Raw genomic sequence first — 16,647 nt, 5'->3', positions numbered from 1 at the left:
TCATTGAATTGAATCTCCAGTTTAGGACAGCAAGATTTTAAGTAAGTTTTAAAATGCGAGATTTTAAGTAAGTTTTTTTTCATGTGCATATTGCGATCCTCCATGAAATCTCAAGTACTGCTTTCTTAGAACCTGAAACAGGGCTTCTCCAGAAGTGTTTGTTTTTAAAGGAGAAATTTTGAGCCCCTGCTGGGTGCTAGGTGCCGCCCGAGGTACTGTCGTGCAGTTTCACTGGGGTCCCCAGCCTGTCCCTGTTCACACGTGAAGTGTTTCTCATGACTCATTTCGTTGTTACATGAGATTCGAGCAGGTTTTGGGCCCCTCTGGGGCCAGGCTAGATCACTGCGTTAGTTTCTATCATCCTCTCGTTCCCCCATCCTGTGCACACACTGAGTGGAAGGATGAGTCTCTCCTGCTGAGGAGGAGCTACGCTATAGAAGGTACAGCTTCTCACATCCTGTCTTTATAACCGAGAGCCAACTTTGGCTATTTAGTGTCGGATGAACCTGGTGTGAATCTAAATCAATATACAGATCTTTTTCAAAGGGAAATTGATCGTGGGATGAGTTCAAAGATTCATTCTTAAAACAGAACCCAACTAGAACAACTGGAGTCACAGATGAGGCAAAGCCAGAAACGAACAAGGAAATTTCCCGATATGATTCCTAGTGGGAATGTTGTATTGCCCTCTGAGTTAAAATGAGACTTTTCCCTTAGCAGCAGTGAGGTGTGCCTATAAGAAATGAAGCCTCTGCTAGGGGGGCTGTATGTAGTGATTAAGGACCTGGGCTTTGGCGCCAGATGCCCCTGGATAGGAGTCTCTCTTTGCTCGTATGACTCCTGTGGCTGTAAGCGTCTTATTTCACCTTTTTAAGTCACAACTCCCTCATGGAGTATTAAATTTAGACAATGTGTGTAAAGCACTCAGCACAATGCCTGGTACATAGTCAATGCTCATGAAATGTTAGCATTAAAAAGGAAAAGCTCCTACATAAAGAACTAATGGATTTTTTTTTTTGGTATCAGCCCTATTCTTGAGAATTCTATAGATTCTCAATATTGCTGGTGGGGGAGGATATAGCTAACATTTCCTTTAGAACGGGGCCCTTCATTTGGGATTTATGAATTATCTTTAGGGTTTTACAAACCCTGCTGAAATTATGTATATTTTAGAATAATGTATTTTTTCCCTAGAGAATTTTAGATTCTCAAAAGGGTCCATGGACCAAACGCAGGAAGAAGATACTGCCCTGGGGATGTGACTGTGTGTGTGTGTGTGTGTGTGTGTGTGTGTGTGTGTCTGTATGTATCTATTCTCTGTGTGTGATTATATGTTTTAGGTTGACAATATGAGATTGCTGGTATTTGACTGTTTCTGACCCATAAAAATAACAGTTTTACACAGTTCAACCTAATAGTTGGTGATATTGTTAAGAAACATAATTTGAAACAGTATCGTAATGAGAGAGATTATAATGAGATGTGATTATAGCTTATTTTCATATGTTATTTATCAAAGCCTTGCAAGTTAAAATTCGTCAGGCAGCCTTGGACCACTAGTAGTCATATTTATCTAAAATAACTTCTGTGTACAATATTATGAAATAGTCTGAATTTTCACTAGCCTTGAAATTGCAGTTATTGCTAGCTGTATCACATCTAAAGAATCATTTTTCTTGTTCCATACTCTTTTGATCCCAATGACTACTGTTAGGAGAATTTGCTTAGTATTTTTTCCCTGTTGAATTCATAGGGTTAATTACTCCAGGGAGAAAAAAAAAGGTCTCAGTGGGTTTTCTTGGACGATAAGTATAGCGGCATTCTTTCAGACAGCAGCGTTTGCCGTCGTGTTGAGGGTTAAAACAGAGCTGACACACAAGGCAAAATGAAACCAGAGCTGCAATTACAAAGTGGGACAGATGTAGGAGGCCAGGTTTCCTGTGGCCCATTTTCCAGTTTCCTGCCTGCAACCTGCAGAAGAAGAGGAAGCTGAATGTTACCAAGTATGAGAACTGAAGGGGAACGTGCTTCCAGCCAGAATTAAGATACACGCAAATGACACGGACAACAAAAACAATTGCAAAGAAAGTGAATGTTTGGGTTTTAGTCCAAAAATGTCTAGGAAGGAACAACTCGTCTGTTTAAAGAAAAAGCATTGTCAGCAGAGTCTGTACCTCCACGTGAGACTATATAGGGGGCCCGGGGGACTGTCCCAGGTTGTAGGAACCTCTGATTTTTACAGCCCTACTCATCTTTCAAGACGTGGTCTGCTTTTTTAATACAGTTGGTTACCTGAAAAGATTTTCCCTCAACGCCCAGGACTTCTAAATCTGTTTCCTGGGCCTGTTGATATACGAGGAAGGTGGATGTGGTTAACCGAGTGGCTATAATGAACTACAGCCTCACTTTGGGAAGGCTGGGTGACCAGTTGGCTGCTTTGATCTAGCAGGCTTGTGTTCCTTTAACTGCCCAATAAAGTTTTGTCTGATGTTTTCAAAGAAGAGACTAAATGGAGATGTGTATGTCGAAGACTACAGGTCGCACACTATTTGTGTGGCTACCTGATGAGCCATGTGGGGAGACGCAGGGCTCAGGCAGTCAGAAGATGCCAAAGAAGTAGACGAGTCCATTTTTCTCTGGAGGAAAAAAAGAGAAAAATAAAATTATCCTATGCCTGGTCTCTTGAGCGCATTATAGAAGAGTCTAGCTCTTACAGTCCCCGCCTCAAGGGTAAAGAAATTGAGATCCAGAGAAATTGAGATTCACGGCACTCCTTTTTATTGAATGCCTATTGTTTGCTAAGTGCTGTATTGGAGTTGCTGGTTGACGCTAATGAAACGATGGCTAACAATAAATAGCTCCGTTTGTGGAAGCCTTGTTGAAGGCTTGTAATGTACACGGCACTGGGCTGAGCTTTTCCCATACACCGTCTCCTTCAAATTGACTTGCCTCTTTGAGATACAGAGAAATGGGTGTGTGCTTCTGAGACAACCAATTATTTATTTACCCTGTGAATTGATAACCACTTTTTAAGCCCAGGAAGGACACACTCTGTACCAGGAACATTAGGAAGCTCTGGGACATTGCCAAATGAGGGATCAAAGAGGCACCCGTGTGAGGCAGCCTACAGTGAAAAGAGGCCCTTTCCCATCTCCATGTGGGCCTAGTCTGAAAATGCGGGATAAGATAGGGCTGGATTGTGCAACACTGGGGTAGGGTGGGGTGGGAAATGGCATGAATATACGGATGTGAGAGGAAGTAGAATGGCTCAAACACACTTTCCCAGCCGGAGTTAATGTAGCCATTCATTTACTTTTCCAAAGGATATTCACCCATATAAAAGTCACCAACGAACCAATTGAGTTGCTTTGAATATTCCCAGAGACAGCACAGAGTTTCAGAAGGAAAGAGGGGTGGATCATACACACCGTAAATGGCGTATGTTGTTATTACAGTGACTGTCAGTGATTTCCCCCCTCCTCAGACGAAGAGTTATTTGCAAAACCATATTTGCAAAACATTGCTAACTGTAAAGGGTAAATAAATAGGCTGAGCAATGGCTACTTTCCCTCTCTTTTCCTGTTGTTTAAATGTTGCTCTTTAAAAAATGGACAATCTGGAGATATTCACAGAATGAATGAGAATATAAACATTTGCAAATAGGTAAAAAGAGCTTTGGGGGACATGAGCTTGGCCTCACAGATTAGCATTTTTTTACATGCAGTGGTTGACGATAATTAAAATGTCTTTTGAAAATAAATTTTAATAATCCTAGTTCCACCTGACAAAAGTAATAAAGACCAGGTATGGACTGTATAGTTACCAAATGTTATCTTTATTTACTTAATGCCTTAAAATTATTCTGTGCTGAGTTATTGCAGACCTAAAATAATACAAATTGTTATTTTCCAATTCCTTGACTTAAGTACAAGGTTTGTTTTATATAATGAAATGGCTTCTGCTCTTTCTCTTGGACATTGATAACATGATGGTACAGAAACACTTAGTAGATGCTGCTCTGGACAGGGGTGTTGAGCTAAGAGAATTTTTGGTACAAACTGTTCAGATTCATCCTCATTTCTCTAACCACAGAAGTTTTAAGAAGCAAAAAGACATGTACTTATGAGCACCTACTTTATTTCTTACACAGTTTTTCTCCTTTCCTTGGGCTCTCTCATTTCTGACTAATTTTTTTTTTGAGGGGGCTAATTTCTTCAGTTCCCACAACATATAAGCTTTAGAAAATCAAAGATAATTCTGTCCCCCTCACTTCCCACCTCAGTGTAACTTTTAAAATGAAACCAGGAACATGCAAAGAGAAGTGTTAGGTTGCCATCAATAGAAAGAAGAACAAATAAGTGGGTATTTCAACTTCTAAGAATGGAAGCAAAAAACCTCATGCTTTGCATCCAGTCTGTGCAGCCCCATCTCACATTAGGACATCTGGCGCCACCTTGTGGCGGACAGAAAGAATGCTCTCTTCCAAGAAGAGGAAAGCAGCTTCTAGGAGGAAGGAGGCAGCCTGAAAAGGGGCTCCCACAAGGGGCACGTCCAGGTTTTGTGGCGACCCTCTTTATATCAAAAATTCCCAAAATTAGAAATACAAAATCTCTAGGACTCCTAGACTTGTCCAAAGTGATGGTCCCTGAGGCATTATTGTGAGTCCGCCTCGGGGGCGCAGGTTCCAGGTGGCAAGCGATGCTTCGATGCTTCATGGGGTAGAACTAATACTACCATCAGCCCAGCGGCTGCTGGAGGCTTGTGGAGTTGGAAGGAGCGCGGTAACCCTTGCTACTGGGTGACTTCTGTTCTTCAGGGTCAAGTGGGCAGTTGTCTCTGGGTAAGTTGCGGGTCCATTTCATCCCAGGCCCCATGCTGATTCCGGCTTTGGCTTCTGCCCTTGCTGCCCCCACCCCTGCTGCCCGCTGTGGGGAACGTCTGCCTCTCTCCTCATTCCCTTTTGCAGTTTTCCCTCTTTCCCTTTAGTTTAAGGCTATGCCCAAGCTCACTCCTCTAGAAAGTCTTCTCCAAGTAGCTTGACCCTAATGCGAATGCGTGGTCCATGCATTTGGTGGAGGCAGTATTACCCAGCGGTTAAGGGCACAGGCTGTGGTATGTGCTAACCTCAGATTTATTTATTCGTTCATATATTTGACAGATGTTTTTTGGGTGCCTCCTGTGACTTGCATTGATCTCAGAGCTGGGGATGCATCAGCAAGCAAACAAAGGTCGGTGCTCACGGCGCCCACATTCGAGAACAGGGCTTTGCAAACCCTGTGGAAAAGGACTAGTTTTTTTTTTTTTTTTTTTTTTTTTTTGTGAGGAGATCAGCCCTGTGCTAACATCCGCCAATCCTCCTCTTTTTTTTTTTTTTTTTTTTGCTGAGGAAGACGGCCCTGGGCTAACATCTGTGCCCATCTTCCTCCACTTTATATGGGACGCCGCCACAGCATGGCTTGCCAAGCAGTGCGTCGGTGCGCGCCCGGGATCCGAACCAGCGAACCCCGGGCCGCCGCAGAGGAGCGCGCGCACTTAACCGCTTGCGCCACCGGGCCGGCCCCGAAAAGGACTAGTTTTTAAGATTTGTAACACATTGTGTTATATTTGGGGAATAAAATAAAAATAAATTACTAGGAAAATAAAAGACAAAGATAAAATACATGCCCCAATTTATTATAGATTTAACAGGCATAAAATTACATTTTAATAAACGTAATGGGGAAAATAATTACAAAACCTACATATTCATTGAAAATGCATATAAAGGCAATTAATATAGAAGATAACTATTATTACTGATAACTTTTTGTCATTCAGTAATTTTAACCAAATAAAAAAGTTATAAGTGAAATAGAGATTCCCATATTATATGCCTATAAGCACACCTTAAACAAACACCATATTTGTCAATACTTCACTTTTAATGTAGCAAAGAGTTTGCTTCTTGCTGACTAATGAATTTAATCTGGGTTGGATACAACAATGCTACTTGCAGGAGATGGTGTGTATAAACTCTTTCTGTGTTTTGTTTCTTAATTACACCCAAGAGAAGCCATCCTCACAGAAGTGTGTTGGCGAGACTGGAAGAAGAGATTCTTAAACCCCTTGCAACAAACTTGGGATGTTAATTTTTTAACTTTCATCTAAAATGAAGCAAGTATTACTGCATGTTAAAATTTACCTTCAATCCTTCATTAGTTGCCAGTTCCAACCATGTATCCTATAAAGTTATAGTTACATTTAAATAATCTTTTAATGAAATCAATGAATTCTAGATTTTTATACACTCTTGGGTTACAGTTGAAAAACTAACCTTGACTATGACACATTTTAGCATGGTCGTGCTGCATGTTTCTGACTAGTCCATAGCTTGTGCCAACAAGATGAGCGTACTGGTCACGTACTTGGATGTGTGTGGTGACAAGGACAAATTGCAATAGAAGTTGCTATATACTGACTCTCAACTTCTGTACTTATCTCATCACGGACTGGTGACCAACAGTTTGCACTGGTATGTTAGCCACATGTTGAGTAGACTGTTCTAGGGGGCCCCTGCTCTTCCATAATTGGGCCTCAATTTCTTCATCTGCAAAATGGGAATAGTAATGGTAATTTTAACTCATAGGGCTGTTGTGAGAATTAAATGAGATAATGCAAGGAAAGTGCTTGGTATATGGTAAAGGCTTAATAAATAATACCCAACATGTACAGAGAAGATAAAGATAAAGCTTATAATTGGAAAAGACAGATTAATTAATGAAAGACTAACACTGCGAGACAGACTCTGATGAGTACTAAGAGGACCCCTGGCATGAGTGTGTTCGCACGTGTGTGCGTGTAAATTACTGCCGTTTGGGAGCAGCTGGGGTGGCTTCTTGATCTTCTCTGTCCTGCCCGTGTACTTATTGTTTGAGCCCCTGATACAGCATCAGGGTGATTACTGCCTTTTACTGCTCTCACCCTGTTTTGTGAGTGTTGGTCTTGTTTACCACCCCTGGGGAGGGAGCAGGTTTCACATCGTTCATGCAGGGTGTTCATTAGACCCCTAGTGGTCAGAGGAAGTGTGCCTGGTGTTAGTTAGTGTGCCCTGGAGATTGATGGCTAGTACCCTTGACCCAAGGGAGAGAATTCGAGATGCTGACACTGTGATAGTGCCACGTGGCCTGATGGCTCTCGAGTAGACAGAGGGCGGCGCCAGGGATAATGAGAGTGATCCATACAGCCATCCACAGCATCCTTCTCTTTGAGGCTCCATCCCGATTACAGAATGAATCAAGGATACTATTTGCATTCTTTAAAAACAAAGAGTTGAAAACACAGATTGAGGGTGGAAAGTAGCCATTCAGAGTCCGCCTAAGTGTCTCTTCCCTCTGTGCTAGTGGACACACTCCTCTCAGGCCACCCCCGCCCTCTCTACTATGCATCTGTTGCCCTGACCGCCCGCCTGGGGAACATACCCATGTGGGCTCCATCTTCAGCAGTCGTGAGCATTGTTGTCATAGCTGTCCCTTGGTTGTCATTTTCGAACACTTCTGTTTTCTCTTTCTGACCCAACACCTCTCATCTACTTGACTCCCTTCCCCTGCTCCAGGGGCACCAGAGAAATGGGAACAGAACCCGCCCCAAGGGAAGTGTGAGCACCTCAGGGCCATCTTTGCTGGAGTCCCAGCAGCTTGTAGGGCTCAGGCGAGCATTTTTAACCAGTGTTTCTTAAGCTGGAGGCAGAGAATTTGTGCTCTGGGATCTGAGTTTTCTGCAAGAATTTCTAAAAATTTTGTTCTTTCATTTTTGATGATAGTTTAAAAAAATAAATATAAGCACATTCCAAGTCACCTTATAAACAACCGTCACCGAATAGCTGAAGATTCTCCCTGGATTTCAGGGCCTGTTTTGGGGTCATTGCCTAATGAACAAAGAACCAAGGTGGATACAGTATCTTAATGATGCTCTTGAGCAAGGTGAAGGCCAAATGACCTCACAACATGCTCTAAGAAGAGTTTTCCCTGTTGCTTAAAAAATAATAGTAATCGTTTGAATAACAGTTATTATGTACTAGGTATATAGTTTAAGTGCATTATTAGTAACTCATGTAATCCTGACAACAGCCCTGTAAAGGAGATACTTTTATTTTTTCATCATCATCCCCATTTTACTTATGAGGATATTGAGGCACAGAAAAGTTAAGTAACTTATCCAAAGTCCCACAGCCAGAGAGGACCAGTGCTTGATTTGAACCCTAGTCTGGCTTCAGCATCTGCTCTCACCCACTGTGGAGCCTTCCAAATAGATACAAGTGGTTGCCTTGCTCACCTGCTGCAAGTTGTAGAAAATAATTGTGTTTCAGTGAAAAACTGTGCATCATCTAGACTCTAGAGAAGACCCCTCTGCATGATGAGATTCTGATTTTGTGGAAGCTATTTTACAACCCTGTTAAATATTGATAACTATTGATAGCAAAATAATACTTGTCTATAGATATGCAAATTCTGCTCTATCTTATTGTGCTCAGTTGACTCCTCTCCCACCCTCAGTTTTGTCTCCAATTTGTGCATTCATTTCGATATTCCTACTCTATAAATGCCTCTGTTATTCGGATTCTTTTTTGAACTTGTGATAACATCTGCCTAGATCCCTCTTTGATTAATGAGTAAAATAAAATCTTGAACATCTTCATTTTTACATCTGTATGAGAGTCATGATTTTACTCATTTTGAAAATTGTTCTTTAACAAAGGAATTTCTCAACTCTCAGCTTCTCCAGGAGGTCTTCCATGACCTTCTCCTGCTCACGCACCCCAGCCTCCCATCCACCTAACCTGCCCTGGTTGCATTTTTCCATGGCACTATTCTTCCAACATGCTGTGTAATTTAATAGTCATGTTTGTTGGTTATGGCCTGTCTTCTCCCACTGGAATGTAAGCTGCGTGAGGTCAGAAGTCTTCATCTCTTTTGTTCGTTGATGTGTCCCAAATACAATCATGAGCTGCATAACGATGTTATGGTCAAGGATGGACCGCATATACAACGGTGGTCCCATAAAATGAGTACCATGTAGCCTAGGTGTGTAGTAGGCTATACCATCAAGGTTTGTGTAAGTACACTCTAGGATGTTCACACAATGATGAAATCATCTAATGACACATTTCTCAGAACATATCCCCATCGTTAAGTGGTGTATGACTGTATCCAGATGGTGTCTTGGCATAAAATGGACACTCAGAAAAAAAATTGAAAGAAGTGGGGAGAAAATTGAGTCTTTATAGGGTTTAGTAGTGTAAACACATCTTACTCAAAAGAACCTACGTTGGCTCAGTCATTGCCATAACCTTTTTGTGAGTGTTGGATACCTTTCAACAAAACAGCATCTGTCATAGGTAAAATTAATAGTTAATTCGAGTTGGGGGGGGGAATCTGTTTTACTTGTCAATTTCATCTGTTTGTTATATGAGAATTATAAATCTTAAGGAGCTTATATCCATTTTTGTTGTTTATGTTGAAGAGAGAATATAAGAAAAATTTTAATGAAAATAGTTTGTCAACACTGGGAACCTATTAATTTTTTTCCCCTACTCCTTTAAAAGGAGGTATGTGTATTATTCAAATTTGACAAACTTTTAAATGATCTAACTACTGTACTCCACTGCGGGGAGATCTAGGCTATAAATTACAGAGGAAAAGAAGCAATTGGGGAAATAGCAAGAAGCTTTGTTCTCTGGAGAGGCCTGGAAGTGGGTCTTGGCAGCCTCTGTGACTGTTGTCTTTTTAGCTCCAGTAGAAATGGTGAGAGACAGTCGGTTGCAGGTGGCAAGATAGAGGCGAAGTCAGTGGAGTACAGAAAGTGTCAAATGCTGGGGGCACCTCTTCCTGTAAGAGCAGTGATGCCTTCAAAAGTGGACTGATCTTCCTAAATATAAAGGTGCAGAGTCTGATTTTGCATAAAGAATGGCGTTATAATAACTAAGTTTCATATATTCAAAATAAGGTCTGGGCAGGGGAAGGAGAAAGAGAAGCATCTTCTAATTAGCAAAAATTTTGATTTGGGGAATATTTTTAAAGGACTTAAAGCATTTCTTTCATGTGTTCTATGTATTTTAAGCCGAGAGTTGTGAGAAATAGGTTAAATGAGGTTAGGCTGATGAAACATTTTAACTTAAAGCAGGCCTCCATTTGCATTATAATGTATCAGACATACATCTCAAGTATCAACACTTTCTTGAACTTTTTATTTAATAAGAACCACAGTTTGCTGTCTGAATTACTCACATTCCTTATAATGGCAGCCAGATAATTTGGACTTTATTGTACCAGGATGTTAAGATATAGGACTTCGTTAAGGATTCTAGGCATGAAAAAGTTAATTTAGGGGAAAAAAATTGAATTTTTTTCTAGTGAGAGAGGTACTCATTTGGATGAATTTGCTAATATGTTTGGTGTTGGTGCTTGTTGGAAGGGCGTGGTCCCCTGTCACAATGTTAGAATCTTTTCCTTTTCCAGTGTCCCAGAGGGGGCAAAATTGGTAGCTGGCAGAGAGGTATGATAGAACAGGAAGCATGATTGTATGTGAAAACAGCTGTGTAAATGATGAGACTTAATTTAATCATAATTAAAATAAGATTGGAACTAAAATCAAAGAAACACAAGGGGTGCTCTTGAATGGAGAGAACCACAGCAGAGATGTCAGCTGGTGGCCCACTACCCCCCTGTGCCTGCTCCACCCCCATGTACTCCCATATTTTAATCACACTGATGGCACTAGCCAAGAGAGTGGGAGGGTCCAGGGCCGCCTTGGGGTCTCACTATATCCCAGAATTATTTCTGCCGAATGTAGAAGGGGGTGACAGATGTTTGTAGATGCGATTATAAGCTCGCAGAGAAATATTTTTGAGACTCGTCTCTGAGCAATGTGTGTCTGGGATTTCGATCAGTAAAGATTTGTGTGACTGCACAATCATTGGAACTGGTGGACCAAGCAGGGTAGAGGTGTGGCCGAGGAGAGGAGGAGAAGGGGCCTCAGCACTAGGTTTGACAAGCTTTAGGCAGGAGTGGCTTGATGCGTTAGTCACCTCCGGGGGAGCTGTGTTACTCACACTTAACCCGTCTGAGTAATTCTCCAATGCTCAGTTGTAGCCTGGCTGTGACACCTCGGCGTGGGAGAAGTGAGGGGGAAGGAAGGGAATGTTCCACAGCCCATGCAGTCACCACTCATGCTCTGCTGGAGTCTAAGAGTTTGTTGGGGACACCTCTGTGATTCCCAGTTCATAGCTTCATGCCTTCCCTGGGCCCAGTTCCTCTATTCCAGAAATCTGGGAGGCCCCTGATCTGGAGCTCCCCATCCCCACCATTTGTTCCTCTGCCTCTTCACTTTCTACTCTTTTACATCTCTCTTCTCTTTCCCCTTCCCCTTCATCTACCCTTGTCTTAGGCCATGGCCATAGCACCCATGGCCATCACGTGGCCTGCTTGTAGTCCTCTGAGTAAAGACATGATCAGCCAATCTCCCTGCATCTCATAGCATGCTTTTTTGCATCTAGATACACCCCATGATTGTGAATCCAAGCTCTATAGTGTAGAGATACTGACACCTCAGCAAAGAGAGAATTTTCTGAAGCAAAGACATTGGGTGTTGTAATAGTCAACTTGTGCTGCAATGATGCTGCGTAAGAAACTGCCCCTCGAGTCACCAGCTTACAACAGCATTGATTTTTCTCACGGGTTGGCTTCAGGATGCTGCTTCAGACTGTGGGTGGTAGGATTTGGCTCCAGGCTTTGGGTTGAGCTCAGGTTGGCTCCACATGTCTCATTTTGGGGCAGCAAAATGTGTGCTGTTACTACTTCACGGTAGTAACAGCACAAGAGGAAAAGTACAAACATGTGAAGCCTCTTAGACCTTGGCTCTGAGTCGGCACATTGTCCCTTCTACTCAGCGTTCCATTGGCCAAACTGGATCACATGGCCAAGCCCAAATTTCAGTGGGAGTGGGGAAAAAGTACTCCGTCCCCTAGTGCCCTGCCGCATGGTCACTTGAATGAGGGAGGTACTGAAGGATGGAGAGCATTTATCCTGTCTACCACGTGGGTCCTCAAAAGTTATGCTCAGAGCATATGGCTCTGGTAGACGGGTTGGAAGGCCATGAGAAGGGATTCCAGAAGCAAGCTCCGAGGAGTCCTGGGTGGTAGAAGCACTAAGTATCAAATACACGGTGATGTTTCTGTTGTCCCATCTGGAACATGATGGTTCAGGTCAGTTAGATGTGGGAGAGGTGCAGGTGGCTGACCACTTTCCTACCTGACCTGTGAGCCATGGGCCCAGCAATCCCTTCCTTCCAGACCTGCAAACCCGCTGGCAGCCTTCCGCCCTTGGGAGCAGTTTCCTTTGAACATCCACTTAAAGTGTCAAAGATATTATAAAGGTTACTGTCTGAAGTGTTTGGCCAAGAAAACACCCAAGAATTTGAGACAACTGTTAGCAATTCTTAGTGCCAATGTGAGAAGAAAGTTTGTGGCTCATCCTCAAATAATTGGAAGGGTGGTTCGCGTTAGGAGTTGGAGCCAGCAAGCTGCTGTGTATCCCAGCAGTTGTGTTTACAAGACTCTTGAGATGCGAGGGTGGTTTTGATCCAACAATGAAATGATTTACTATCTTACAGACTGAGTGGCCATTGTGGTGAAGATTGATTTCTGTAAAGAATATCTCCATTAAAGAGCCATAAATAAAATGCCCTGTGGGTATTTGAGGAACATTCCTAATCTGCTTTCCTTTAACTCAGAAGCCCATGTTGCTCAGAGAAACAATAAAATGTGTTCTTTTGGCTAAACATGTGAAAGGGAATAAGGAAATTAATACTTACTGGAGGGCGGGTATTTTCACATCCATTCCCGGGTGGAGAGGGAGAAAAGTAATTTGTCAGTCTGAAAGCTGCCCCTTTAAGAGGAATGCCTGAGAGCAGTTGTGGAGTTGACGAAAATATTGGTATGAATAACTCTCCCAAGGCACTTAGGGTCTCCTGGAGTCGAGCATCTTTCTCACCGCCCCCTTGTTCCCGTTGCCCCTGGCTGCCCCCCAGGACTTCAGCATCTCCTCCTTGCTATCTCGGGGAAGATCCTTAGTTCTCTCTGGCCTTGTCCCCACCGCACAGCTTGGCTCTGAAGCTTCTCTCTGCTCCAGAAGCAAGTTTTCCGTCCTCTGGTCGCCCCTGGCTCCCTCAACCCAGCACTGGAGTCTCACCTCCATCCTACCCAGGTCAAAACCCAGGGCACTTCACATGTGCAATCAGGATATTGATCTGCAGTGAGGCTTCTGAGGCCAGCCCAGCCGCCTCTTCTTTCCTAATTTAAGGAATGTCAATAAGACAAATGGATTATTATTATTATTGCTATTATTTTTAGAATCAGTACCCATTGCCTTGACAGTCCTCAGGTGTCTGGAGTTGGGAAACTGCCTGTGCTTATCGTGGGGTCCAGCTTTTCTCAGCAAATAGTGGACTAGAGACTGACCAGCAGAGGAGGTGATAGGACGGCGGGAACAGACACTAGTGTGCAGTGGGCAATCGTGTCAATGGGGACTAATTCTACAAGAGGGCACTTCCTTGGTCATTTTTTTCACGTTATTCCCGATGCAACCTTGTCACCTGCAGGGATGTGTGTGGCCAATACGAGGATCAGAGGGCTTCCCTGTATTTGTGAATCGTGGCTGTTTACAAAGATGCACCCAGAAGGCACCTGATTCAGTGGCCTGCCGAGACGGGACGGGAAAGCGACTTGGTTAGGTTCACTGGGGGAGGGCTGGGGGAGCTGAGGCACCCCCCGAAGCCCCCTCCCGCTGACCTGGCATCTGCACTGACGCCTCTGCCTGCCCCTTCCCCCCCAGGTATGGAGAGTGCAATCACCCTGTGGCAGTTCCTCTTACAGTTGCTGCTGGACCAGAAGCATGAGCACCTGATCTGCTGGACCTCCAACGATGGTGAATTCAAGCTCCTCAAAGCAGAAGAAGTGGCCAAACTGTGGGGACTCCGAAAAAACAAAACAAACATGAACTACGATAAGCTGAGCAGGGCCCTGCGATACTATTACGACAAGGTAAACCCTGCCTTCCAGGGGGCTGTCGGGAGGGGGGCACCGCCCGCACGTTTCCTTCATGACAGCAGGTCACAGTGTTACTGTGAAGCACATTAGAAAATCAAATAGAGGCTATTTATGCAGGGTTTGTTTTTTTTTTTGAGAAAAACTGTGCTATATATATTTTTCTGGAAGCCCTTTGGGTGTTCCTGTGGGTCATATTTTATTCCCTCTGCATTTTCCTCTGCAGTTGCTGCAGAACTTTGCTAACAACAGAAATTAGATGCGGGGAGGTTCGGGGGCTTCCCTCATGGTTAGTTGCTTGAGTGACAGAAGGAATGTGAAAATCTAGAAAGTCTGTTGATCCCGTCTGGTGTGTAGTTCCCTCAAACGAGCCTTTCCTGGGGAATGGGAGCTTGGGCAAGTTATTTAACAATTGATCACCTCAGTGTCCCCATTTATAAAATGGGAATCATGATAGTACCATCTCAGGGTTGTTGGGAAGACTAAACGAGCTGTTACATGTTAAGCACTTAGAACAATGCTTGGTACCTGAGTGAGCTACTCCATGGCTTCATGGGAAACTTCCTTAATTAAAAAAAAAAAAACACCATTTTCCTTTTTAAGTCACCGAGATGAGTCAGAGTGCTTTGTTAAGTGATAACACAGCATACTTGCCAAAACCAGGACAGTTGGGGTGAGTTTTAATGCATTTCTGGAAAAGCAGTTCATGTGCCTGGTAGGGTAAAATTATTGCCATTTCGGGGTCATCATTTCGGGCCTGTAATTATTGACCATTTCTGTGTGGATCTGTTGTTGCTGAATATTTAGCCTCATAGTCCTAATGAGGGTGAGCTTTTGTTCTGGTTTTACTGTTCACATTGAAAGGTGAATTAAACACTAATTTCAATATTAGTTCCTGATCTGTATTTAAGTGCCTTCCTTCTGCCAGCCTCTTTGGAATTCGAGACAGAAGGATTACACATTTCAGGAAGTGGAGGCATCATTAATTATAAAGAGTTCCTTTATATGATCGTAATTGCATATGATTATGTCATTGAAGTGTTAAAGGTGCTTTCCTCTAATGTAGCAATTAATTAATCCTGGCTTAATGCAGAGTCCTACGAAGATGTGAAAGCACTTCTTGTAAATTGCACTGTCTGAGTGCTGCCTCGCAGATGGTTTATTGTTTTGCGTTTTCCTCAGGTTCTAAGTTACACAATGGGAATTGGAGCCCTCTGAAGGAAAACAGTCATCTTCCCTGCTGGCAGGGTGCCTAAAAACTAGGCTTTGAGACTTAAAAAAAAAAGTAATTTCATTGTTTTAAATCAAGATATCAAAGGAAGGGAGTCCTGCCTCAGTGTCTGTGACTCAGTTTCCCCTCTTCACGTGGGGAGGACTGGACACGACTCCTCAAAAGACTGGCAAAGCCATTGCTGCTCAGACCACACCTGGTCTCCCTGGGCAGATTTTTCAACTCTCTAGGAAAGCAGTCTCAGAGCCTGCAGTCACCTAGCACGTTTGGTACTTTCTGCGTCTGAGGCGCTGTCCCCTCCCCACCCTCCTCTAAACCACTGCAGCCCTGTGAGACAGTCCTGCTGGCCGCTCCTCCTTTGACAGATGAGGATGTGGGGGCCTTGATGGGAAACCTGCGCCCCCCCCCCCGCAGAGCCAGGATGCCTAGTTCCTGGCCAGACCGGACACGCCCTACCTTCTGAGCCATTCATTTCCTTTGCCTCTGAACACCTGAGTTCCAGGTAGGCACTCAGGCAGCACAAAGGGTATGGCAACCTTAGAAATTTTTGTCTATTATCAAGAGTTGCAGCACTGAAAAATCTGGCATGTGCTGGGCTTCAGGTTGAGCCCAAGGCCCAGGGTCCGAGTGGCCAATGTGGCCTGCCGGCTGTGGTGGTTGTCCCTTCCCTCTCCTGCTGGGGCTGAGCTTGAGGTCTGGCCACCGGGCCCTGAGCAGCCAGCTGGCACTAACAGTGAGGGCAAGAGCAGCGCTTGTCCAGCGTGCCATGCAGGCTTGGCCACCTAAAGCTGTCTTACGTCTTTCCTTCGACACGTGTACACAATACCTATGCGCGTCCACACAATACACATACACGCTTAGACAATATACATGCGCGTCCACACAGTACACATGCGCGTACACCCGGCTGTTTGAGTCTTTCTCATGAAATGTTCTCGAGTGATGAGTAAGAGTGATCATTAGACTCCTAGCGTAGTTTTAAGTGAAAAGAATAGGAGGGAGGAGAGGGGGAGGAGGATGAAGGAGAAGAGAGGAGTAGGGCAAGAGGGAGATGGAGAGGGGAGGGGGAGAGGGAGGAGGAAGGAGAAATGGCAGAAGAAGGTTACAAGAATTATACTATGTTTTACTTTTTACTATGAGCATTTCTTTCGGTTTTGCCCATGTTACTCTGTAAAAGTTGAACCATCTGAAATTGCCAATATCTGACCATTTTTGAAGTGGCAGTCTTAAATGGTTTGGTCTCTCACCTGAGAGGCAGACTGGAGGAGGGTCTTTGTGAATGTGAAGTCCCTGGCCCTGCGGACACCCCTTGTGCCCACCCTGTACCGTACGCCTTTCT

The 16,647-nt window shown here is 43.8% G+C and overlaps 1 protein-coding gene across 2 annotated transcripts in view; it reads left to right on the top strand.

The window, feature by feature from the left end:
- Positions 1-16,647, top strand: part of ELK3 (ETS transcription factor ELK3) — a 66,896-nt gene that overhangs the window by 12,796 nt on the left and 37,453 nt on the right. Inside the window, exon 2 of one of the 2 annotated variants that reach the window (XM_058568610.1) lies at positions 13,866-14,074. The exons of the other annotated variant lie outside the window; for it this stretch is intronic. Within the exon in view, the coding sequence (XP_058424593.1) occupies positions 13,868-14,074 (207 nt within the window). The 5' untranslated portion in view covers positions 13,866-13,867. The remainder of the gene's footprint in view (positions 1-13,865; positions 14,075-16,647) is intronic. 2 annotated transcript variants of the gene reach the window in all.

Source organism: Diceros bicornis, chromosome 25 (assembly GCF_020826845.1).
Source record: "Diceros bicornis minor isolate mBicDic1 chromosome 25, mDicBic1.mat.cur, whole genome shotgun sequence".
NCBI classification, from domain to species: Eukaryota; Metazoa; Chordata; class Mammalia; order Perissodactyla; family Rhinocerotidae; genus Diceros; species Diceros bicornis.
Note: the sequence above shows the minus strand (reverse complement) of the source record. Positions and strands in the feature narration are given on the sequence as shown.